The sequence below is a fragment of the Etheostoma cragini genome, chromosome 7 (assembly GCF_013103735.1).
Source record: "Etheostoma cragini isolate CJK2018 chromosome 7, CSU_Ecrag_1.0, whole genome shotgun sequence".
NCBI lineage: Eukaryota > Metazoa > Chordata > Actinopteri > Perciformes > Percidae > Etheostoma > Etheostoma cragini.
The window spans coordinates 23,299,189-23,323,360 of NC_048413.1; the positions used below are offsets into that span (position 1 = coordinate 23,299,189).

Sequence of the window (24,172 nt, forward strand, 5' to 3'; positions counted from 1 at the left end):
ATGTCTTACTCCAAGCCAGAGGATCAGCTGGCTTTCGAGCTGAGCTGCCCCATCTGCCTCCAGCTGTTCTCTGATCCGATGGTTCTCCCCTGTGGACACAACTACTGTCAAGCCTGTATCTGGAAGACCGCCGACAAGAGGGACACAACCCTTCCACGTTGTCCAGAGTGCCGCATGGAGTATCAGGGTGTGGAGTCCCTGCAGAAAAATTTTAAACTCTCCAGCATCATCGAAGGTTACCGAGCCAAGGCGCCACAGCTGTCTAGCATGAAGCGTGAGACGGAGCCTGAGAAGAAGGAGGTTTTCTGTGACCAATGTATAGATGAGCAGTCGCTGGCTGTGAAGACCTGCCTGAAATGTGAAGTGTCTCTGTGTCCCAGGCACCTTCAAAGACACCATGAGAAGGAGGCGTTCAGGGCACACATTATGGTGGAGCCCCTGACTGAGCTGGGGTTGAATTGCTGTGCCACTCACCGTCTGGCCCTTGAGTATTTCTGTTCCAACGACATGACGTTAATGTGCCGCACGTGCTTCACAGAGGGCCATCACCAGAACCACGATGTTCTCACCTTCAACCTAGCCGAGCAGGAGATGAGGAGAGCGCTGGAGAGCTGCACCAAGGTCCTTCTGTGGTTTCATTTACATTTACTTGATTTTTATTCTACAGAATTCTTTCTTACGGTGGTATTTTAGCATCTGTGTTGCAAATGTCTTCAATATTAGGAATTGGTGATAAAGGGAAACACAGGACAGCGTTTTATTTTACGGTCAAATTTCCAAATAATTTCCCTGAAAGAAGTTTATTGGGAAATTAGAGACATTGAAACATATTGCTGTCCTCGAGATTCTATTGGTCAGTGCAGCAGGTCTGAAAGCAAAAATGTGAAACATATCTTCAGGCATGCACACAGTCTTTCTGAAAATGAATTAATAACGAAGAAATGTTTACTTTTGCTTGAATCAAACAGAGCGCTTTAGAGAGTGCTAAATGTCAAGCAATGATGAAGAGGCTTAACTGTAACATTAACAACCCTGGGTTGAACCTGACATTACCCCATTGACGCCAAATCTTACTGCGTAGTACAGGCCTCGGGCCTTCCTCATCCTTGTGCTGGTCATTGTTTACCCCCCGATTAGCAACTTGAGACGCAAGAATAGAGTTGGAGATTAGAGACAACTTCTACCACCGGATTGTTTCACAATTAGCTTATTACACTCAGTTTACACTTCAAACCCACACTAACTGATGGGTTCTGAGATTGCAGTCCGGCCAATGTGTTCCTGGTCTTTTACTCTTTGCAAAGACTGTTTACCTGCATGCAACCAAAGCATACTCAAACTACAAACAGGTTGCAATCTGACTACAAAAGGAAACCAGAATGCCTCTGATGCCGAAGTCTTGCCCGCCGATTCGGCATTCATATGTTGCTATCTATTAGAGATTACTTAGAGAAGTGTAAACCGCACACATCTCTAATGTGTGTTACATAAATCTGTGTTTGCAGGGGGTTTCTTCCAGGCTGCTGAAGACAGAGAGTCTCCTACAGAGAATAGAAGAGGATCAAGCAGCCGCTGAAGCTACAGGGGACAGAGTGGTCAACAAGGCTGTCACTGTCATGAACGGAATGGCTGCACTGGTGGACAGGTAATATACTGCACCTGTGCTGGTATTGATCCTGCCCTAAAGGCACACTGCGTAGTGTTTTAAATATTTCATTAGCTGAAATTAATGTCTTCATTCTTAAATATGTCATCAATGGTTTAAAATTACCGCTAGATGGGAGGAATTCCTACACAATGTGCCTTTAAGAGTACAGTGGATGATAGTAAATGTATAACTGGAACTTTCACCCTCTTCATCTTCATTTGTAGACACTTACAATAATCTCAACCCCTTTGGAAACAGCCAAGAAACGAAAAACAGACATGCTGCTTTTCAAGTTGCTCATATGACTGTAAGGTGATTGTGATGTTCTGTACTGTAATGTACACAATGGGGGAAATGATAAGGTTTATATCTTCATTCAAGTTTTATGGATTTTTTTTATACATTGATATCTATATAGGATGTGTTTTTCTATTCAATAATTTGTATAAATTAATACACATTGACTAATCTTAATAAGTGTTAAAGTGCCCATATTATGAAAAAACTTTTGGTATGTGGGATGTTATTTTATGTCTCTGGTGCTTCCCCACTCATACAAACTAGGGAAAAAACTATTCCATGCAGTTTTAAGTAAGATACAGGTTTCTACATTTAAATGGACTGTTCTTATACAGCGCTTTTACATAATACAGGAACCATTCACACACTGTGGCCGAGGCTGCCGTACAAGGTGCCACCTGCTCATCAGACAAACACTCAAACACATTTACACTCCAAAGGCGCAGCATCAGGGGCAACTCTTGGTTCAGTGTCTTGCCGAGGACACTTTGACATGGGACTGCAGGATTAAACCACCAACCTTACAATTGGCAGGTAACTGCTCTACCACTGAGCGACAGCCGTCCCAAATTATGTCCTCTGCCTTCCGGGTGAGCTGTTCCAAATCTGCATGGCTTTCTACATTGTTACCTCGAAAACACTGCTACAACACACACTAGTTCACCATAATCTACAAAAGAACTACTTTCATGTCCCTGTTCTGCAGGTATTCCGGCAGGTAAGTGCCCCTTGTATAGCAGAAGTCTCCCAGCTAATCCCTCTTTGTACTCACTAAAGTTGTGAGAAAGTTATCTAGCTGATGTGATCTTACCTAGCTACTGATTATGTGGGACTCCCAACAAAGATAGTACAGAAGGGAGATGTCTCCCTCTGTAGCTAATCAAGTGAGATGTCTCACTCTGTAGCTAAAATAGAGACCCAAGCACACAGGGTAAAAACAGGATCTGCACAGCAATGTGTGGTACAACAATAATTTGTTGTTTTTCTTTTTAAATTAAAACCATGTACACCTATTCTGGTACAACCTCAAAATACGATTATGCACCTAAAAATGAGCATAATATGGGCACTTTAAATGAGGAATATTTTTTGTAAGTTTTAAAAGATAAAGTGTAAACTCTGTTGGAAACTGTACTGTATTGTAAGTAATTCACAGGTTATTTGTTAAATCAGTCTCAGGATGATTTATAGTACTACATGAATTATAGTGCATCAGACTACCGGAAGCAGTTACTCTTTTAGTCTTAAAGAGCAGGATCAAGCAGGGACTTTTGCAGATTGCACGCCAGAGCTCGGTAGACCAAACATTTGATGTAATGAATCCAGTTTATCAGCATTTTTAGACATTTTGACCAAAGTAATAGTGTTTAAATCTCATGGACTATTCATTAACAGCTCTAAAACTGGACTAAATGACATGAGTTAATCTCATTTGTCTGTTTTGTAAAGTTTGATTTCCTTACAAACTGAAATAAAAGAAACTGCTGTCCTCACATATGAAGCAAACCACACAACATACTGTTGAGCAATGCTAGCAATAATAGGAGGAGGAAGTAATATTTCTAGGTGGAAAATCATTGTGACAATTTCTTGCAGACAGAAGCTTACAGTTTACGCTCATTTTGATGTACCATTGTTGTGTTGTGTTGTGTTCAGGTACAAGGGACGCCTGTGTGTGCTATTTGAGGAGGAGAGAGACCAGTGCAGAAAACGCAGGCTCCTCGGAGTGAGTGCACTCAAAGAGCGCCAGCAGCAGTTAATGGAGGCGCAGCGAAGTGCCACACAGGCCCTCAGCGAGACAGACACATGCATCTTCATACACAGGTACAACTTAAATCTATGTTGCTTTAAAATGAACAAATACAACAAAAAACATAATAGGAAAAAGAAACTATTAAAGGTGCTCTAAGCGATGTTGGGTGACGTTAATTCTTGTTAACGTTCAAAGTATTTAAAAAAAAAAGGATACTAGCTTGCCCCTCCCTCCTCCTCATCCGGCCCCTTCTCCTTCCCTCCCTCCCTGCTTCCGCACAGTAACCCCCCACCCCCACATCTTGTCGCCCATTGGCTGGAAACCTGTTTGTGTATGCTTTTTTGGCCAGATTGGGCCCTGGGCTTTCTACAGAGACTGCATGTTTTTACAGTGTGTTCTGCGGACAGGCGGCTGTGTGAGTAGATGTTTGCTGAATGTGACAAAAAAAATCGCTTAGAGCACCTTTAAGAAGCTTCACAAACTGAGGTAATATTTACAGTAGTGCATATAATAATGCCAACTAGTGCCGTATGAACATGTTCAATGTTAGCGCTTCTAAAATATAAAACAAAACAGAAAAGTCCACACAAACACACACTAGGAAAATGTTTTCCAAGCCGTATGTCTGTGTATTCATGCAGCTTACATAAGTAAAGACATGAAGCTAAGTCATGTTAGCATAACAACAATGGAAATAGACTGAGGAAATGCTTCCTCCCCCCAGGTTCATGCTGATTGAACATAAGCTGAGAGAAGTCGTCACAGACACAACTCCCTCCACAATCCCCTCAAAGGTTCCACTGAACACCAAGCGTCTTCAGGCAAGCCTCAAAACCCAAGACTTTCACTCAGAAATGACACGGCTCCTAAATTCCCTCCACATCCTCCTGAGCCCCTTGGAACTCACCTTCAACCTCTGCACTGCCCACCCCAGCCTGATAGTCTCCAATGATCTGCACACAGTCAAGTACAGCCCTACCAAGCAGTCATATGCAGAGCACCCAGAGCGTTTTACGAGTGCCTCCCAGGTTCTTTGCAGACAGGGGTTTTCAAGTGGTGTGCACATCTGGGTGGTAGAAGTGGGATCCAACAGCATGTGGTCACTGGGTGTGTGTTACAAGAGCATACCTCGCCGTGGTGACCACAGTCGTTTAGGACACAACTCTGTTTCCTGGCGGCTGCAATGGAAAAACAACAAGCTGTCAGGGTGCCAGTCCTCGTGCAGTGTGGCTCTGGGGGATATGGCCAATCATCTGCTGAAGATTGAGATAATGCTGGACTATGAGGCTGGAACGTTGATGTTCCACAACATTAAAGGACACAGGGAGCACCTCCACACCTTCAGGGCTGTGTTTAAGGAGCCGGTTTACCCAGCGTTCAGTATACATTCAAACACACCAGAGTCCTGGATCACACTGCACAGTGGGATGTAAACACAAATCCTATTTTTAGATAGATTCTATTTGGGTGTAAATTTGCCTCAAACTAAAAAAATGTTTCTTACTTTTGTATTCAATGCTTTCTTTCAAACATCTGAATGGGAATGCATTAAAAAAAGTGCAGATTGGTTATGAAGTTTTTATTTTATTTTCCTTATATAGTAAACATTAATATGCTTAAACTTGAACAATGGCACTTGGGCTGAATATGATGTTTGTGCTACAACTAAACTCTTTTGTTTGTTTATTAGGGTTGCACAATATTGACAAGATGTGATGTTGCAATAATGATTATGAATATTGAGATATCAATATTAATTTAGAGATTTTTAAACATGTAAAATGACAAAAGTTAAGGGAAAAGGCATCAAAATAGATAGATGTTCATAAAAATACAACACGGTTTATTTCACCAGACTGTCAAATTGGACTGGTACAATATGAATAGATACATAACGACCGTGTCTACAGAACAGGACATGTTTCACTGGTTGTACAGTATAAAATAAATAAAGAGAACTGGACACAACTTTTCTTTTACTTGTCTGATTTGTTACATTTTGTTGTCTCTATCTATTTCTTCACTTACACCGTCACTATCTCAAAATATGCACACACGTCACATGGTACGCTTCATGGATTTGTAACTTAGTGGACCCGTACGCTGACGTGTACTAATATGTGCAAGTGGCAGGTTAACTGACCAATGAAATGATGATCATTATAGCATTTCAAGCGAGCTCTAAATTGAACACAACTAAGCCACACAGCCAACGGACAGGACGCAACAAAATAAACAAAATATGACACACTTCGACATAATATTGCACAACATGATATTACTATAACAATATTGAGTCGATATATCATGCGCCACTACTTTTTATTCATATTTGTATGTATATACAGTATGTGGGAATTTGTGTGTATGGTATCATGGCTCTTGGCAGGTCATCGTCCAGAACAACGGGATCTGTTGGTCCATTTCTTTTACTGTCTATGCTTCACACAGGTTCTATGGTTTTTATGACATTGGGGTTGCCAGGTTGGGCTGCGGATTGGTAACTAACAGTGATTCAACCTTTTTGTATTACACCTAAATAGATCTTATGAAGATATGCATATGCCGAATTGCGTTAGGAATAATTCAATGTACTTGTTCCTTCTTATTTATACATTAATAAGAAACCATGCTCCGGCTTTTACACACATCTGTAAAAGGGGGATAGATAAAGACGTATTTGGCAACTCATATCCCATCTGTCACACATTTTGTCATTGGGCAGTACACTAACATTAATTCATGTTGGTAACGTTATTCAACACCAGTTCATTAACGTTAGCAAAGCTGCCACTTTACACCAGAAGCCATGGGCTCGGGAGAGAGTACGACCAGAAAAGTGTCTTTCGGTGTCGATGATGAGGACAGAGTCAGGATTCTTCGTGGAGTCAAGGTAATGCTAATTTAGCTAGCGTTTGATAAGCCATGCTAACGTCACTTTGGTGTTACGCCTGCTGCTAACTTGCTACTTAGCGTGTTGCAGCATAGTAAATTAAGTTACCAGTTTATTCTGAGTTGAACTGACGTTATATCTACCAAATAAAGCTACGGCTGAAATGAGGAGGATGTAAAGGGATGCAGGGGCTGGAGCAGGTTGATGTACGACCTGAAAGGACCCTTTTACGTTACGCCAAACTCCTGTCTTAATAATGCCTTAATGCCTAAGGGTGCCTTGTTTATCGGCAAAATAACCTAATCTGGTAGATGACAACGTCATTTTAAAACCTTAGAGGTCTTCTGGTCAATTCGGCGCATCAATTATCCACTCAGTCACACCACATAAATTAGAAATCCCACATGTCTTTACGTCTAGCATTGATATCAACAATGAAAAGGCGTAGCTACAGCTAACGTTATGCTAGCGATTAAGAGGCTAACGAATCATTAACGCTGGACGGTGAAGCATTGCTAAGTTAATGAGATTCAAATGTTGTTGTAGCTATGACGATATTTGTCCTTAACCCAGGTGCCTTAAAATTAGCAAATTACGAATGAAGTTTGGCGTGCTGTGCATTTTGACACTGCTGCCTTCCAGTACTATTGTAAGTGTCGTAATTTTCCGAAGTGCTATATTTACACAGTAATAAGTAAGACAACTACATGTAGCCAGCGATACTGAACTATTCTCCCCTAAATGTTTTAAAATGTGTTAATAGTGATAATGCATGCTGCAACATTACAATAATTCTGCTGTATTTACATTGTTTGTTGAATACAAGCAAATGCTCCCAATCCTACATTCATTAACAAAGACTTCATTTCACCATACAAACATCTGTGTACAGCCAGGGGAGTAAAAAAAAGGAATGTGTTTAACACTGGGAAAGAAAATGATTAGCAGGAACAACACATTGAACAGTGTATGACAGTGGCAACCTTTGCAGCATGTTTGAGCCTAGTCTATGACCCCTTTTCACCTTTTCATCCTCAACTCCATCCTCACTTTTACAACAACACCCTCACATATTTTGTGTCATAAAGGCGGTTTAACTGATAAAGTGCAACTTTAGACAAGCAGAAAAGTTTGGTACTTTTATCTATTTTTTGCTGGCCTTAAGTGGTCGAGGTTCTCACATTGCGGTTACAGGTAGAGCACTCTTGTGACCACACCCAACAGAAATACACACACACACACACACACACACACACACACACACACCCCTTACCTCTTATTCATTAATTTAATTTAAAGCAGCACAAATGAGAATTTGTACCTGTTACGCTTGCAGATTGGTAACCTGTATCTTCTGCCTGCAGACATCAGCTCAAACTCACTATACAGGACATGATTTGGGTCAATGGGGATTTTAGGACCCTGTTTCCTCACCGCCTCCTTCAAGAGCTCCTGAAGACGAGTTGGTGGCATTTGGCCAGTAATTTTTCCAATCCTTTTAATCAAGTTTTGTGATTTTTAATTTAACAGACAGGTTACTGAACAAAGCCATAATGCCCTGAGGAACAATAGATTCCACCATAACTGCATGCAGCTGGACAACATGAGCTTGTTGGATGTAATTTCCAAATTTCCCGTAGGGTTTGAAGGCATCTTTAGACCTAGCTGTACTCACAGCCACTGGAATGTAAAAGATACAACCTCTGCAATTCAAGCAAGTTAAGAGTGTATAGTTCTGGTACTTCCATGCATTATAATAATTGTGAAAATGTATGTTTGTAAGATATTTCTAAAACATGAAAACAGCCCTGCCTGCGCATTCAAATCTCATGAGTCATAGCAACAGTGAGTCAGTGGCTGCTGCTGCCTACTGTGGTTTTTTAATGTAACTAGGTTTAACCATTTCCCTGGACACACACACACCAAACAGAACCAGAGCAGAACTACAGTGACCCACTGTTTTCTTTTGCTTTTGGCGCACCAAAGGTTTAAAAAAAGATAAAAGTTAGATTTTATTTTATTAGAGATGATTAGTTGCTCTGTATCCCTTCCTAGCTGTCAGAAGATGTTCTCCAGAGGATGAGAGGAGTAGCTAACATTGCTCCAGAACGCGCATCCCCATCGACCTCAAGCCCTCAGAAAGACACAGGTAATATGTCCCTACAATAACAGTACAGGTACAGCAAACATTATGTGTCCTGAAAAGGAATGTAAATAATTTGTTTTTATAGTAAAACTTTTAGACTTCTTATTCCACATTTGGACATAAAAGGGGAGTTTTACAGATGTAATGGTTAGTTTTATAAGTCATGAAGTGTACTGCTCAATTTGTGTATACAGCTAACGGTTCAACAATAGGGTTACCTGATGGCCCGGGAAAAGCAAAACACAAAGTCGGGCATCATCATATCATAACTGATGCTTTCGTTACCTTGCCATGGCGGAGATTGCTTGTTAAATGCGCTGTTAGCCAATCAAAAGTTGAGTTGGCTTGTGATTATTTGTTTCATTTTTTTGAAAAAGTTATTTTTAAATGTTTTTTATGTTTGTTTGTTGTTGTTTTTTTTTTTTTTTTTTTTTTTTACATTTTATGTTTTCTTCAGCTTCTTTCAATGTTTTGCAAAAAACAACCCAAAACCACCCTTTATGTATAGGGACAAGTAAAAACAGATTTCGGGCAAGTAGAATATTTTTTTTTTTTCACTTGCCCAACCGGACAAGTGATAACAAAACTGTTGAACCCTGCAGCTGTACGAGCACCTTTGTGGCTCTGGAGGAGCTTTCTCAAGTCTGATGAAATAGGCCTGAAGATTTCTCATCTTGTAGACCACTGTAGGCAGGCAGCATGAAAAAAACATTACATAATGGGAAGTGTAGAATCCATTGTTTTTGGAGTCATATTTGGTCTTTAATTGACCGTTCTATTTCTAATCGCTCACTTGAATCCTCCCTATCAGAAACAGAACCCTTTTAGGGCTAACGAACTCTAGCAGGAATATAGTCCATAGCGGACTTCTACTTTCTTTTCAAGTTAAATAACCGGGTATCATTTTATTACACCATGTATTAGTTATATCTGTATTACGGCTTTTGTTTTATAATGATTTAGGTCACCAAGTTCATAATAGTTTGTCTTCCGCAAGAGTTTTTACCTTTTGATATCCACTCTGTCTTTGTCCAGGAACTTCTCGCAGCGCCAGCTCGAGCTCTCGACCCCAGCAGAGCACACAGCCCCAGGCCCAACCCAGTACCCAGCCCGGCTCTAGCAAACCAGCCTCCGACGCTAAGGAACAACAGAGAAGGTAGGTTAAAGAACGTGGGTATGGAACACAGGTTCTTATTGGTGGAAAAGACATTCCAGCTGATGTATGCCTGGGGATAATAAAAGTACATTTGAATATTGATGTACAAAAATAACCACATCAGGCCATATGCTCAGTATTCTTTTATTTTTTTTGTAGTGACACAGAGCACCTCTTCATTTTTTACTATAGTTTTTTTTTGCATTAAAATAAGAACTAAATGAAGCACTATAATTTGTAAAGGATTATTCAGGAAAATAAAATAAGTTGCAGTAGATTAAGAGGCCCCAGTACAGAATTGTGACCATTTGAGTGATTGGCTCATACTTTCTCTTACAATCTTATACATACATAATGGAGCTTCCTCTTAAATTCAATGGCTAGCAACAGGTGTGCCAAATCTTGTTGAACTATGGGTATCATACAGGCTTGCACAGAGTGAAACTACTTTAATTTAATATATGTATGTTGTTGCGTTCAATCAGAATAACACCAAGATACTTATTCCTTACTCAAGCTACTTTTTCCTTCGTATGAATACATATACACACAATGTCTAGACCAGGCTTCTAGCTGCCTACTGATTCCAGGGAAATGGAATGTTTAGCATCATGTGCTAAACGTGTGTTGTAATGTCATGGAGTTTACTAGTGGTTTAGGACCAAAGAACCACATTACAGTTACATTTTGAGAGTCCATAATGTTCTTTTCAACCAGACATTCCTCCTTTTAGTAATGTCATCTATGTCAAAATGTCCATTGGATCAATATAATTGCATTACATTCCTCAACACCCTCCCTCTTTTGATTGAATACTGAAAAAGTCAAATTGTAGAAACAAATGTTGCATTTTAAACTGGAGATCAAACTAAAGGTTAACAGTATTTTTCCTTACATTTTAAATTAAGTTTTCTTAAGATACTCAATGTATTTGACAGGTCTGATGAAATTCGGTATATGCTGCCCCCTTGTGGAAAATATGTTTAAGTCAGATTGACTGAAATGAGTGGATTTGGATAGCAGAAACTGATATTATGCAACAAATGGTAGCATAATTATGTGTGTGTTTATGTGTGTGTGTGTATGTGTTTCAGGTATGAACGGCAGCAGGCGATCTTGAAGGAGGAATTGGCCAAAGTAGCACAAAGAGAGAGGGAGGCAACAAGGGAAGAGATGACTAAAGCCATGACTCAGGAAAGACAACACATACGCCAGGAAGCCGAGAACACCAAACAACTGGTACACACACACACACACACACACACACACACACACACACACACACACACACACACACACAGAGTGCATTGTTTTGACAAAACAACTGTACTCCTGGGATAAAAGCAAAGAAGCTAGCAATGAATTATCAACTAACAGTAATTTTTCAAGCCATTGATCATTGATTGATTGCAGGAGCTGGTCAGCATTAAGTGATGTTAATCTTTAACAGACTAGTAATTTGAATAATTGTTACGAGATTCCACATTCAAACTACAGCTATTCGTTGTGCAAAATGTTTTGCTTTGATGGTCCATCAGTACCTGAAGCTTTGGCAGTTAGTCTAAAGGATGTTGTATCTAGAAATCAATGGCAAATTTAAAATGCAGTAAGAAATCAATTGAATGATTAAAGAAATGGACATTGCTGAAAATATATAGTACAGCGCCTGTTCATGCGTTGTTGTTTTTTGTTTTTTTGGTTAATGCCCGATTCCCGGCGGTTGCCTTGTCATTGCTTCATGCGTTCTTATATCCAAATCTAAACAATAACTCGATTTCCATTGTAAGACCTGAGGGTTTGAAAAGTAGCTGGAACAATCATTCCCATCCCGTAAGGTTCTCGCAATAAGGTTCTCGTAGTTCACTGCTAGTAGTAGTAAGCGTCTAGTAGTAAACGCCATTTATATTGTTGGCTGCTTTGTTTCACTAGATGTGAGGGGCAGTGGAACATACTCTTGTAGCTTTTGTCTCATTGAAGGACTACACTACAGGACTACAAGTAAATAAGATGTAAATAAGATAATTAGATTATTATTGTTTTTCTTGTAATGTAGCACATTAACTTGGAAGGAAAAACTACTTAGGGAGGAGCTACTCAGTGGATGTTCTATATCACTTTGTACGGTATTTGACAACCTGCAGCCAATTAGAATCGATTATTAACCCAGACCAGGGTATAAAAGTCCATAACCATGAATGCAAAGCAAGAAAAATGGGGCAAAATCAGTATGCACACAGTAGCAGGCTTATAGTCCCCTAAAGCCGGTCAACATCAGGCAAGATCTCTGTCAAATTAATCATTAATAAAGTTATGCAATCCATGTTGATTTGGACTGAAGCCCTTGCCTTTTTAAACTTGCTATCTTAAAGGTCCCAATGAATGACATTTTCACTTTATGAGTTTTTTTTTAACATTAATATCAGTTCTTCTAGCCTGCTTATGGGGCAAGGTGGAGGGTGGGGGTGTGGCCTTGATCTACTGCCGCTTTGCTTGTTTGAAAGCGGTGATGTTTCTCTCTCATGGGTGGCACCACTTTAAGGGTCCCATGGCATGAAAATGTCACCTGATGAGGTTTTTCATATTCATTAACATGAGTTCCCCCAGCCGGCCTAAGGTCCCCCAGTGGCTAGTATTGTGATAGGTGTAAACCGACAATCTCATTGTGGGACAATCCCTGACACAAGACACAAGAATGACTGTGACAGCCCAGCTGTATATGTTGCTGCCCGAGGAAAAGACCCTAAGGCCAAGATAGGGCCATAATGATAATTTAAATGATCACCTCTTCCAGTTTGGAAGATTAAAGCTAACATGCCTGAATTACCTCTGCCCTTGACTGTCATGTATAGTTAACTTAAGGCATGGGTCTTCAACAGGGGGTCCGCGACCCCTAGGGGGTCCGCGGAGGTACTGCATGGGGGTCGCGAAAGTTTTGGTTGATTAGACTTTTTTTATATCCCCCCCCCCCTGAAATTTTTTCCACTAATTGAAATGTCTTTAAATACACATTAACATGAATTCAACACACTGTAGTAAACAGATAAATGGAGGCAGAAGATGTCTTTCAGTCATCAATGCACACATTCAGCGACACACAGGAGCTCTTTCAAGCTGGGCACCGTTTCATTCACAACACCTGTCCCATCAACGAGGAATCAGAATCAGAAATACTTTAATAATCCCAGGGCGAAATGACTTTCGTTACATTACTCCATATGTAATAGAGTCTATTACATATGGAGTAATGTAACGAAAATATTGAATGCACAATAACAAGGTACATTTACACGTGGCACTATAAGACCAGTTTGATATAACACAATTTTATACAATATATATAATTAGGGGGTCCCCGCTCCATCTCGCCATCAGTTTGGGGGTCCTTGGCCTGGAAAACGTTGAAGACCCCTGACTTAAGGCAAAAGCCTTCTGTGCCGTGTTTTTCACTGAGATGTCTTTTAATTAAAATGGTGTATGATCGGAAAATCCTCTTCCCGCTGCATCATCCACCAGCAACCGGTCGGCAAAGTTGTTCTTGTAGTTTGACACCTGAAATTACACCTTACCTTTTTTTAGTTTTGGTCAGCAGTCATTCTAGCACTTTTGACTGAACACTGTAAGTTTGACCATAGACATTTTATCTGGATTCCAGCAGGGGGCGAAACGTGCGGTTGCAAAATGAGGTGGGTTTCTGTCGAACTCTATGAGATAGTGTCCCACTTCTCACTTGATATATTACTTCAGTAAACGTTTTCATAATGAGTTCATGGTCTCCATGCTTAGTTTTAACTGCAACACAGAATGATGTTCAATTTTTGAATTATGGTCTCATTGTTTTTAAAATTTGAGATAAAGCAGGGCTGTGATTAGGAGGTGGCTATGATGTGATTGCCAGTGGAAGTGTGTAATGTAAGGGCTCCTCCTTCACTCCTCCCTCTCGTCCAAAATTGTCACATCTGCAACCAAGATGGCTGCACCCGTAACGTTAAACTCAACGAGGGGAGATCAGCAGATCACCACCACCCAGTGGGAGTCGTCACACATGCTCTTTCCACTAATTTTGCAGTCAGTGGGTTGTGAGTGAGTTCAGTGATATAGGTCTCTCAGTAGCAGGAGATATGTTTGTTTAGAGTCAAGTCAAGACAAACTGACACAAATTGGGCCTTGGGATTGCATATTGTAATTTCCATGGTGATACTCCTTCTGCCTTCTTCTTTCTTTTCACCTATTACATCCCCATTCCTATCTCCCCCTCTCTTTACCATTTTCTCTCTCTACCTCTTTTCCTTGCTCTCTTTCTGTATCGCCCCCACCCCCACCCCCTATCTCCCTCTCTCTTTCTCTCTTTTCTATCCCAGCCCATTACTCTCTCCTTCCTGCCCCGGAGACAGTATTATCAGTGCAATGCAAGCGGTAAATTGCACCCTGAGAGTTTCCTGGAGCTGGAGATAGGAGTCGTGCGGGGCTTGGAGGTATAGTCGTGGGATAGGGGGGAGCTTGTTTTACACACCAACCGGTGCCTGTTTCACGTGACTGTTCCTCCCCCCCCTCCTCTACTTTCCTACCTGCCTTCCCCCAACATTGAGGCACGCTGTCTTATCTCCACTCCAACACTCTCCCGGAGCTAATAGAAAGCCGCTGTAGGGACATCGTGAACAGAATGACCGGTCGAGCAGGACAGGACTTTCTAATGCTGAGGGCTCCTTGTAATTACTGTTTCTTGTGCTATGAATACATATACACACTATACACATGCAGTGTGGACAGATTTGCTCAAATTCTTTTACTCAAATGAGATTTTCTTGCCCTCCCACTGACAAATCAGAGGTTTTGCTCACCCATCATCCACAGCTCTTTGTCCAGTGTAACCCCTGCCAGAAAAAATCAGCTGCTTTTCATAACTGCTGTGAATGCGTTATGTTTTACATCTCAGTTTTACATCACACTAAAAAAAACAGGTTTGTGACTACTGTATGTAATTCATGTCTTCCAACTCTGGCAAAAGAGACCACTTTCTTAATTGGAGGCCCTATCTAAGCCAGCTTTGGCTGTTGTTGTACCCGAGATCAGTCTTGGTCTCGAGACCGGTCTCAAGACCACATTTTTGAAGGCTCTGGTCTCGGAATTGACCTCGTTCTTCTCTAGGCCTCGGATTAATAGATGTATCTAGGGAGGTTCCTGAACATGTATAAATGTATTGAAAAAAGCTTGAAAACGTTCTAAAAAAAGCCGAAATAAAAACTTGAAAAGGCAACAAAATTCTGAAAATTCTGAAAAGCTGAGAAAAACATTTTCTAAAAGCTGCAAAAATGGCAGAAAAATAAAAGAAAACCATTTAAAATAAACACAAACTTTAGAAAAAGTCTAGTTTTTATAATTTGGAGGTAAATTACGCCTATGGTTAAAGTATTTAAAGAAATGACAGTACTGCAATATATCCTGGAGAAAAAAGGATGAAAAAGACAAACTTGTGAGACGTGGCAGCTGATTAAGCACTTAGCTCAGTAATTTTGGAGCAAGAAGGATGTGAAGATGAAAAAGATATTACTGACGATTTTGTGAAGGGGTTAGGATGAAGAATGAAGAGGAGCCGCGAATGAATGGGAATGAAAGAGACATCACACATTTCCTGTAGAATTGAGCTGAAAAAGAGGGAATGAACTGGAGGGGAAAAAAACAACAACTTCACAAGCAATTTAACATCTCTTGCAGGATCATGAAGACGTGGTAAAGAAGTGTGAGAATGAAATAGAGGGAGTGACTCTTAGTTTCTTTAGGAGGATAAATAAGAGGATGGGGGAAATATGCTTCAAAGGAGGTTACAAGACGACTCAATTTTTGGGACTTGCAAAAGGAGAAGAAGAAGGATGAAGGGTTTTAAAAACAAAAGAGGTGTTGGCAGAAAAGATGATTATGATGGACAAGGAGGAGGGAAACAAATGTGAACGCCGTCCTGTTCAAAAGCGCCTTAACATTGGCTTTAAATCTGCCTGGTTTTCGGGAAGGCTGCTCTCCTATGTCCTCCCTTATGGCTTATCCTAACCAGTAGTAGTAGTAGTAGTAGTAGTAGTAGTGTTTATTTAATATAGTTTTTTTTTAACTGAACAAAGTCACAAAATTCGTCACACAAGTAACATTGTTAAAAGACCAACAAAACTGTCCAAAGGACTACAATAAAGGGAATCAAATAGAAATAAAAACAGTAAAGTAAATCTTCAAAAAAAGAAGAAGTGTACAAACGTGAGACAAAGGCCACTTAAAATCGTTGTCAGCTGTTTTAAAAAAAGCAGAGCTCAACAGAGACCAAAGAACTATACAGTGTGGTGTACCTACTCTATTTTTGAAGTGTCTCGAGATAACTTCTGTTATAATTTGAAGCAGTAAATAAAATCAAATTGAATTGAAACAAGCTTATGACAGCAGGAAGGGCGTTCCACAGGGTCAGTGCTTTTAAAGACTTGGTCACCTTTTTTTTTTTTTTTTTTTACTGGAGACACAGTCGAGGACAAGTAGTAGTTCCCGGTCAGAAGACCTAAGTGACGTACTGGTAATAGATCCCTCCTGGATCCTCATTCTCCAGGGCAGGAATAAGCAGGGGCATACCACTGCATCGTTCTGAAACCTGCCAGTTCACACCGACGCAACAACACGGTGTATCATCTCCATGGCAACGACTCTTTGTACTTCTGTTCTAACTTACGACTTGCAGGATTTTTGTTGCTGAATGTATCATTTGTTGCGTCTAAACATGAAGGTGGAGAACGTTGGTGATAGTGAGATATTACAGTTACATTTCTAGTGATGAAACATGGCAAAAGCATGTTTTATTTCTCATTCACATTCGTCCTAGGTGCACACTCTCTTCAGTCACTCTCTAGCTTGCTCGACCCTACGTGCATGCAGGTGCACCTTGAGCCTCTGTCTATCTGTTTAGTAACAGAAATCAATGGGATCAATGATCTTTTTTTCCTGTAGTTTGTAGCTGACTTTGCTATTGGCTGTTGACACAGGTGACATCTCTTACGTTCTAAAACTAGCCTCTACAACTTGACCAGCTGAGTCGCAGGGTGCCACCATCAGCTGGCTTGAGTCAGGTTGAAATGGGCCAGTTCAGCTTGTTTGCCACAACTTTTCTCTGCAATGTTCTAAAACGGTTTAGTCTCGATGTGAATCTTTGGTCTACCTGGGCTACTCTGCGTACATAAAGGCATTGTTCCAAACATCCTTTTGGGCCCTCCTCACATCCGGTCCTTGGGCACTCAGTCCCCTTTTCATCCCAGTCTGGCACCCCTGGGAGCTTTGAGACAGCCTTTAAGATGGCGGATGAGAACGACTTCCTATTTAAGCGAGGAGCAAGGACATAATAAGTAAGAGACTTGAGAAGCACCCATGATGCAGAGCTACACCTTGAATGTGGAACCAAGGTGTGAGGAGAAGGGAGAGAAGGTGCTACAGGTGACTGAGGGCTTCCTGTCTGGGCAAAGCACTGAGTCACAAGTCAGAGAGAGCAATGCAATGATGTCCTTCTTTTCTCCGCCTTTCACACCATCACTCATCTCCTTTTGTCTTTTGTCCTCTTCTCAGTGAACTGCCTGATCCCGCCATTCCCCCTCTCTTTTTCTTCATCTTTAAGGCAAGGCCCTCGCCCACTGTGAATAGTCTTTGTTAATAGCAAATCTTCCGCAGATTAATTTCAGAATGAGAGGGGAATCAGGAGAATGGAAAGAAAGGAAGCAAGTCGAACTAAAGCGCTAAAAGGGATTTTCTCTTTTTATAATGTGTTAATGGCCTTTTGGTGCCTGTTGAAAGCAAAAAAGGTTATAAGCCACATTAGCATATGCTAAATTTCTCTCTCTCTTTCTCTTTCTTTTGTTGCAGAACAATTAGGAAGCCTATTTTATTAGCCGCCCTTTAACTTCCTCTGATGGACCTCAGCTAGTACAAAATGCCATCCACACTTTTCTCATTCTTTGAATCGGTTACATCATCCTACGAGGACATAATGCAACGGGATGCAATGGGAGCTGGTCAAGTTACTATGTGTACAGAACAGCATTTTTCATATTATTCTAATAGCATACGCTTTTGTTGGCAAACTATGCATAATGCATAATAACACTTAACGAGAAAATTGGTGCACTCTAGTGTCACCGTCCTGTACCCAACACCCAACAACTGTCTAAATCTTTAGGGACTCACAGATCAAAACTAAAGGGGAGGTCAACCATTTTACATTTTTCTTCAATGCTCACTGTAAAACGGGTAAATGTGTCCCATTGAAATGAAATGGGCGTGGCAGATTGATAGAAAAGCAGCTCTCTGTGACCGCTACACACAAGAGGTTAGTCTTCTGGAGGTGAATATGTCAGGGGGATAATTTCAGGTTTATAAGGTAGTGGGACTGTTCCAGGTCCTGAAATTGGAGTTGTCACACAAACCACGGCAGGGTTATAATGTGAGAGGTGAGACAAGAATTAATTTCAGACTGTATAGAGCCAAAGACAAAGGTGAAGTGTTGATTTGCTTCAACAAAAGTTAAATTTCAGTCAAAATTATTAGTTATTTTTATATAAGTCATTTTTTACTGGATAGAACATCTGTTGAAATGCTGGATTACCCAGTTCCTTCAAGGGACACTAGATGGCAACAAAAGCCTATTCAATGTTTCACTGATTTCACATTAAGGTTGAAGCATCTCTCTCTCTCTCTCTCTCTCTCTCTCTCTCTCTCTCTCTCTCTCTCTCTCTCACTTTATTTTCTCTCTTTCTTCTGTCTGTTACTTTGTCTCAGAGCCCAACATGCAGTATGTTAAGTTAAATTTCAAGTGTGACATTCTCGTAATGTTAAGACAGTCACAAATGTTAAAGCAGAGTTTCCCCATGTTAATCCATGATACCTAATCTCTCCTGACCATGACCTTGTATCTCTCCAAATATTTGTATTATGAGAGTTGGTTGTAGACACAGGGGACACATTCTGTTGTAATGTTCCAACTACTTTAGTCTTTAAGAAAAATATCACATGCAAAGTGTAAAAATACCAATTAAAATATATTTTTTCCATAGTAAGTACTTTTTTAAATTTGGAACAATTGATTCAAGTTTGTTTCACTATAGTCACTACCTGTGTACTTTTGTGTTGCTTGTATATCTTTGCTGGCTTATTAACACTCTTCCTGTGAGTCACATACAATCAAAAAAGGTATGTAGAATACAATCTATAATTTTCTTGTTTTAATATTTTAACAGCAACCACAGTGTTTTTTAATTTTGCCACAGCTGGAAAGTAGAGCCCACAAAAATGAAATAAATAAAACTTTATAATTGTCTTGTGTTGCTCAGCCCACTGTAAAACGTGTTAGTCAGGATTGCAGTTCCAACACAATTAACCACATATGGTGAAAGACTTCCACCGTGCCTACACAGGAGGCGTAACCTGAGCAGCATGTTAGCGGAGCAGCGGAGCAGCAGCTTCAGTGCTGTGTCTGTTTGGCAGCACTCAGAGCCCAATACACAATCACTGGACTTATATGCTACTTTTATTTTACAAACTACTTTTTGTTCATTAGTGAAATACATATGTTCCAGAGATTTTATTTTATTTATTTATTTTTGACGGGAGACTTTAGCTATTCAATATTGTATTTTCATAAAGTTGGGGATCTCACAGGGGACATTTATAAAAAGAGTGGTTCAAATTATAAGCAGCAAAAGCTGAGATACTTCAGATAAATATAGAAATAGAAATGCACTGCATCCTACATTTGTCATAATCCACCTCAATAGAATCTTTCAATACACCCACATCTTTCAAATACCATAACCCTCAGTTTGTAACGCAGGCTATTTGTTTGAGACATTCCCAAGCCAAGATGACCCTGATGACAAGAAGGCAGGGCAGGGACTGCTTCAACTCACCCCGACACTCAACACCTGAGGAAATTTCGGATGTCCCTTTTTCTACTCCTGCATCATTGCGTGCGACCTAGACTTGCACGATTAATAGTTGTAAAATTGAGATCTCAATTCATCCCTGTTCACGATTACATTTCTTAATAGTTTTTTTTTTTTTAATTTTTCTTTTATTTACTTTTTTAATGACTTTGAGTCTCATTTAATTTCAAGAGCTGACTGCATCACAAATGCTACTTCTTTCTTCTGAGTTTTAAACTATATACTATATATATATAAAGACTATATAATATGTTCTTTAAAGCGCTGCAATGTTCTCCCTTCTCTTCATTGAAACTTCTGTTTACAGGCTTGTAGTGATGGGCAAATGTTACTGACACCAAATAAGACCAGAAGGCCCTTTTACCTTAATTCAAAAATGAGGAAAAATCTACCTTTTAAGGACACCAATTTTTTTTGTGAATGAATAATGTATCGTAAATAAATAAATGTAAATTAAATATTTACAATAAAACAGCCCCGCATCATCACATACCCTTCACCATACATATAGATTGGCATGATTTTATTTCAGTTAGCTTATAGCTGGTTTGAATTGCATTGAGTGATGATCTTATGGAAAGTTCCACATCTCTAGGTATGGTGAAGGGTATGTGATGATGTTGGGGGGGGGGGGGGGGGGGGGGGGGGGGGGGGGTTAATTCCAATGGCCAAGGGAACTTTATCAGGATGCATAGTATCCTGATCCATGAAATAACTGGCCTTTAAAAATAAAAATCTGGCGGCTTCTATGGGAATTTAACATAGAGGTGTCTATACTTATGCTCTCTGTATTTTAATGAATAACATTTATTTATTTACAATACATTATTTATTCACAAAGACAATTGGTGTCCTTAAAGGTTGGATTTTTCCTTATTTTTTAATTAAGGCAATAAGATCAATTTCCAAAAGATGATCTTTTTATTCCTCTTGTTTAGTCAACTTCAGCAGGGGTTCCTATACTCATGAACAGCACTGTACACCAGAGCAGCGCTTAGACCCTCAGGCCACCAGGATCCTGAATGAGGACACTGACTAAGACTGCCCCCGCCCCATCATACACTTTGACATTACTGTTTTTAAAACATACAGGAACCGGCACGATTACATTTCACAAATTGTATTTTAAATGATTTCACGTTATCGAAGTTAAAATTTTCACATGATCTAATAATATTATTGGTTACACATTTTTATGGTATTTTTATTGGTATTTCTATGCACTATAAAAATCTATTGGGTTGATGTAAGTGTCATTAAAGTATTACATATCAAAGAAACAAAAACAAATCATCTTGAAAAAATGTAAAAAGCACTTGCACAGAATGGCCATCACGTCTCAGGAATGCTCCCCTTAACAGTACTGCCACTATTATATTGCAAAGACCATGAAGCCAAACGTTATTCTAAATCCCCAGTGTTTAATTCCCAGATGGTATTCTGCGGCATCAGACCCACTTCAGAGCGAAATAGTGCTGGGTTCCCTCTTGTCTGTCTGTCTGTCAAGCAGCCCAGCTGGAATGAGCCAGATGTTGGCTCTGATTGGACAAACCTGCCTCACTTGTTTATACCTAAACCCATGTAATAAGCTGGAGATTCTCTGCTGATGGAGCAACAGTGTTGTCTCTCTCTTACACACTCCGTAAACTCATTCAGATTTTGGTTACGGGTGTGAGAGAAACAGCTGTGTTCACGCACACACACACACACACACACACACACACACACACACACACAGAGGAGAGAAGCAGATGGGGGACAGGCTTCATTATAGCAGTACATATGAGCATGTAAATAGCTTAATGTTTTTTCATGTACTCCTCTGACTGCTTATTTAGTCAGACATATGGTAACACACTGCTATTATGCCATTTAGATGAGTGAAAAATGAGTATCTTGGCTTTGCACTGGTTTTGTCTTGAATTTCAATGGATGTACATCCTTCAAGCAATTTAAAGAGTCTGACTGTATGAATATCAATCACACATGTTTTCATTTTGCATGATACATGTAAGGTTCAAATGCATATATTCACATAGAAGGGCACTCAGGCGGATGAACTCATGCACAGTTAATCACAGAGCTTGTCTCTGTGTTTGGGGAGAAAAAAGAGCAAGAATAGTAAAGGGGAGGAAGGTAAGAGTGAATGGGGGAAAGAATGTTTGGATAAATGAGTGTGCGAAGGAGATGGGGAGATGGTGGGAGTGACATGGACAGAAATGGAGGGAAAGAGGAGAGTGAACGAGTTGAGTTGGTGAGGTGCAGATAAGCCTGCAGTTGTATCAGTAATTGTAATCTGCAGGAACTGACATGGTTCTGCATGTAAAGCTGTTAGGCTGACTGTGAGCTCAGCTTTCCTCACTGCACAGGAAGGTAAGAGGAGACAAGTGAGCAGGCAGAAGGAAGTGCAGTAAATCTTGGTTTAAAAAAAAAAGAAAAGAAAAAAGGAACATACTGAGAAAAGAATGGACATCAGATCAGATTGCTTTTTATTTCCAGCTATTCGCAATAATGTTACTGCCAAATTGGCTCGTCTCAGGCATACTTACAGTTGACAAAAAGTCAAATTTTTACTTAAAAGATTAGTGCGCTGTAGCTCACTGAAGCACTTAAGGAGTAATTCTGGGTCATCTTTCTAAATATAATTTTGAAACTGTAATATGATAGAGCTTGGTAAATTGAAAGGTGTCAATGGACTGGGATGCACATTTTATTACTGCAAAATCCATATTCTCAACACTTCCCAGCTCAACTTGAACTGAAAGGACCTTGTCGAAATGCCTTGGTCTGTTCTCTAAGTCTTTTATTCTCAATTACAGTAATGACTGACTGTCCATTGCAACTTTCCCCCAGACTAATCTAATATTATACTAATACATGTGTGTATGTATGTATGTATGTATGTGTGTGTATATATATATATATATATATATATATATAATATATATAATGTAGTTCTTTACCTGCAGTAACCACATGAACACTATAGATTGCTGCCTCGCCAACAAAAAATCCCTGTCAAACTGGGAAGTTTTTTTCTATTGAGATTAAAGAACGATTCAGACATCCTCTAGAAATAACCAATGTTGCTACAAATGAGGTAACATCTCATTTAATAGTATACTTCAAATCATCATGAACAAGTAAAAATATCAAATCCTGTCGAACGCTAAATTGCAGCTAAATTGAATGTTTCAGAGAAGACATTTTGTCACATTAAGAACTTTTCCTAAAATGACCATTTAAATTGTCTACAGAGAAAAGGGCCAGTCATAATTGAGGCAAGATTTCTACTTGTAAATGGACTGTATTTATATAGCTCTTTTCTAGTCCTAACGAATACTCAAAGCCCGTTTACATTAGCCTGGGAAAACCCTGACAAATATCTAGCAAATTTGACATTTGCTTTGCAAGTCAGTCTGGCCAAGAGTCCATTCAAGGCCATTTCTAATTTTTCCAAATCGAGACACTAGTCATAACTGTTGAGGCGGGCTTTACACGATGCCAGACCGCAGCGATGGCCAGCAGCTTTTTGTTTAAATCCAACATGACGGCCACAGAAGCGCAGCAACCCGTTGATGTCGCTGTTGTTGCTAGTTCACCTGGATTTTCGTTGTGATTGGTTGAAGAACTATCTAATTGCACTCGGTATGCGACCGCTCTAATCACCTGAGTCACGGCCGCACCATTTGTATTGCAATTCAGTTTTTTACCGGAGCTCTTATTTTGGTAGGTCACACTTGTGTTTTGAGTGTGGCGAACGTTTTTAAATTTCCATCAATCCTAGGTTTGGATAAGCAATTAAAATTGAACCGCACAAAATCTTAATTTGGGCAATTTAAATACTTCTTATAACTGCAGACATGATACCAGGGCATTGCACCGACATCACAGACAGTACTACACTTCAAACCAAAAGGAATTGGTCCGCTTCCTCTGACGTTGTTAAAAACTTCAAATAAAAAACAAAGAAGGACACGACAAAAAAAGGTCCTAGTAAAATTTTTAAAAAGGCAAAAATTATGTCACAAAGGACATATTGGGTTTTTAATGCAGATGCGCCTTGGTAGTATGCATGCAGTATTGTAGATTTAATTGACCCCACTGAACTAAACATTTCATGCGTGTCACATGAAAGAAGGAGTCGTCAGAGTGAAAGTAATGGATGTAAAGCAAGAAAAGGGCCCATGTTGTCCTATTCCTTTCTCTGCGTAGTTGCCTGGCTGTAATTATCAGTCAGATTATTATTGAGTGTTAATGTATTTCCTCGCTGGGAGCTATGTGTTAAATAAACGCAACAGAGTAAATAGAGGGGGGGGGGGG

General features: G+C 39.9%; 2 protein-coding genes across 4 annotated transcripts in view; both read left to right on the forward strand.

Moving 5' to 3' along the window:
- LOC117947305 (E3 ubiquitin/ISG15 ligase TRIM25-like) lies at positions 1-5,647 on the forward strand. The gene is made up of 4 exons (XM_034876074.1): positions 1-621; positions 1,506-1,645; positions 3,605-3,772; positions 4,426-5,647. Exons 1-4 carry the CDS (start codon positions 1-3, stop codon positions 5,132-5,134), a joined length of 1,638 nt encoding a protein of 545 aa, XP_034731965.1. The 3' UTR covers positions 5,135-5,647.
- Positions 5,648-6,366: 719 nt separating this feature from the next.
- Positions 6,367-24,172, forward strand: part of chchd6a (coiled-coil-helix-coiled-coil-helix domain containing 6a) — a 74,822-nt gene continuing 57,016 nt past the window's right edge. For 2 of the 3 annotated variants that reach the window (XM_034877271.1, XM_034877273.1), the window contains exons 1-4: positions 6,367-6,594; positions 8,650-8,743; positions 9,776-9,896; positions 10,991-11,135. In XM_034877271.1, the coding sequence (XP_034733162.1) occupies positions 6,511-6,594; positions 8,650-8,743; positions 9,776-9,896; positions 10,991-11,135 (444 nt within the window). In that variant the 5' untranslated portion in view covers positions 6,367-6,510. The remainder of the gene's footprint in view (positions 6,595-8,649; positions 8,744-9,775; positions 9,897-10,990; positions 11,136-24,172) is intronic. The other variant, XM_034877272.1, reaches the window with a different exon arrangement.

Excerpts from the sequence above, each read along its gene's own strand:
- LOC117947305 (XM_034876074.1), top strand. The coding sequence starts at position 1 with ATGTCTTACTCCAAGCCAGAGGATCAGCTGGCTTTCGAGCTGAGCTGC. Across the intron at positions 622-1,505 it reads CGCTGGAGAGCTGCACCAAG|GGGGTTTCTTCCAGGCTGCT; the intron begins GTCCTTCTGTGG and ends CTGTGTTTGCAG. Across the intron at positions 3,773-4,425 it reads ACATGCATCTTCATACACAG|GTTCATGCTGATTGAACATA; the intron begins GTACAACTTAAA and ends TCCTCCCCCCAG.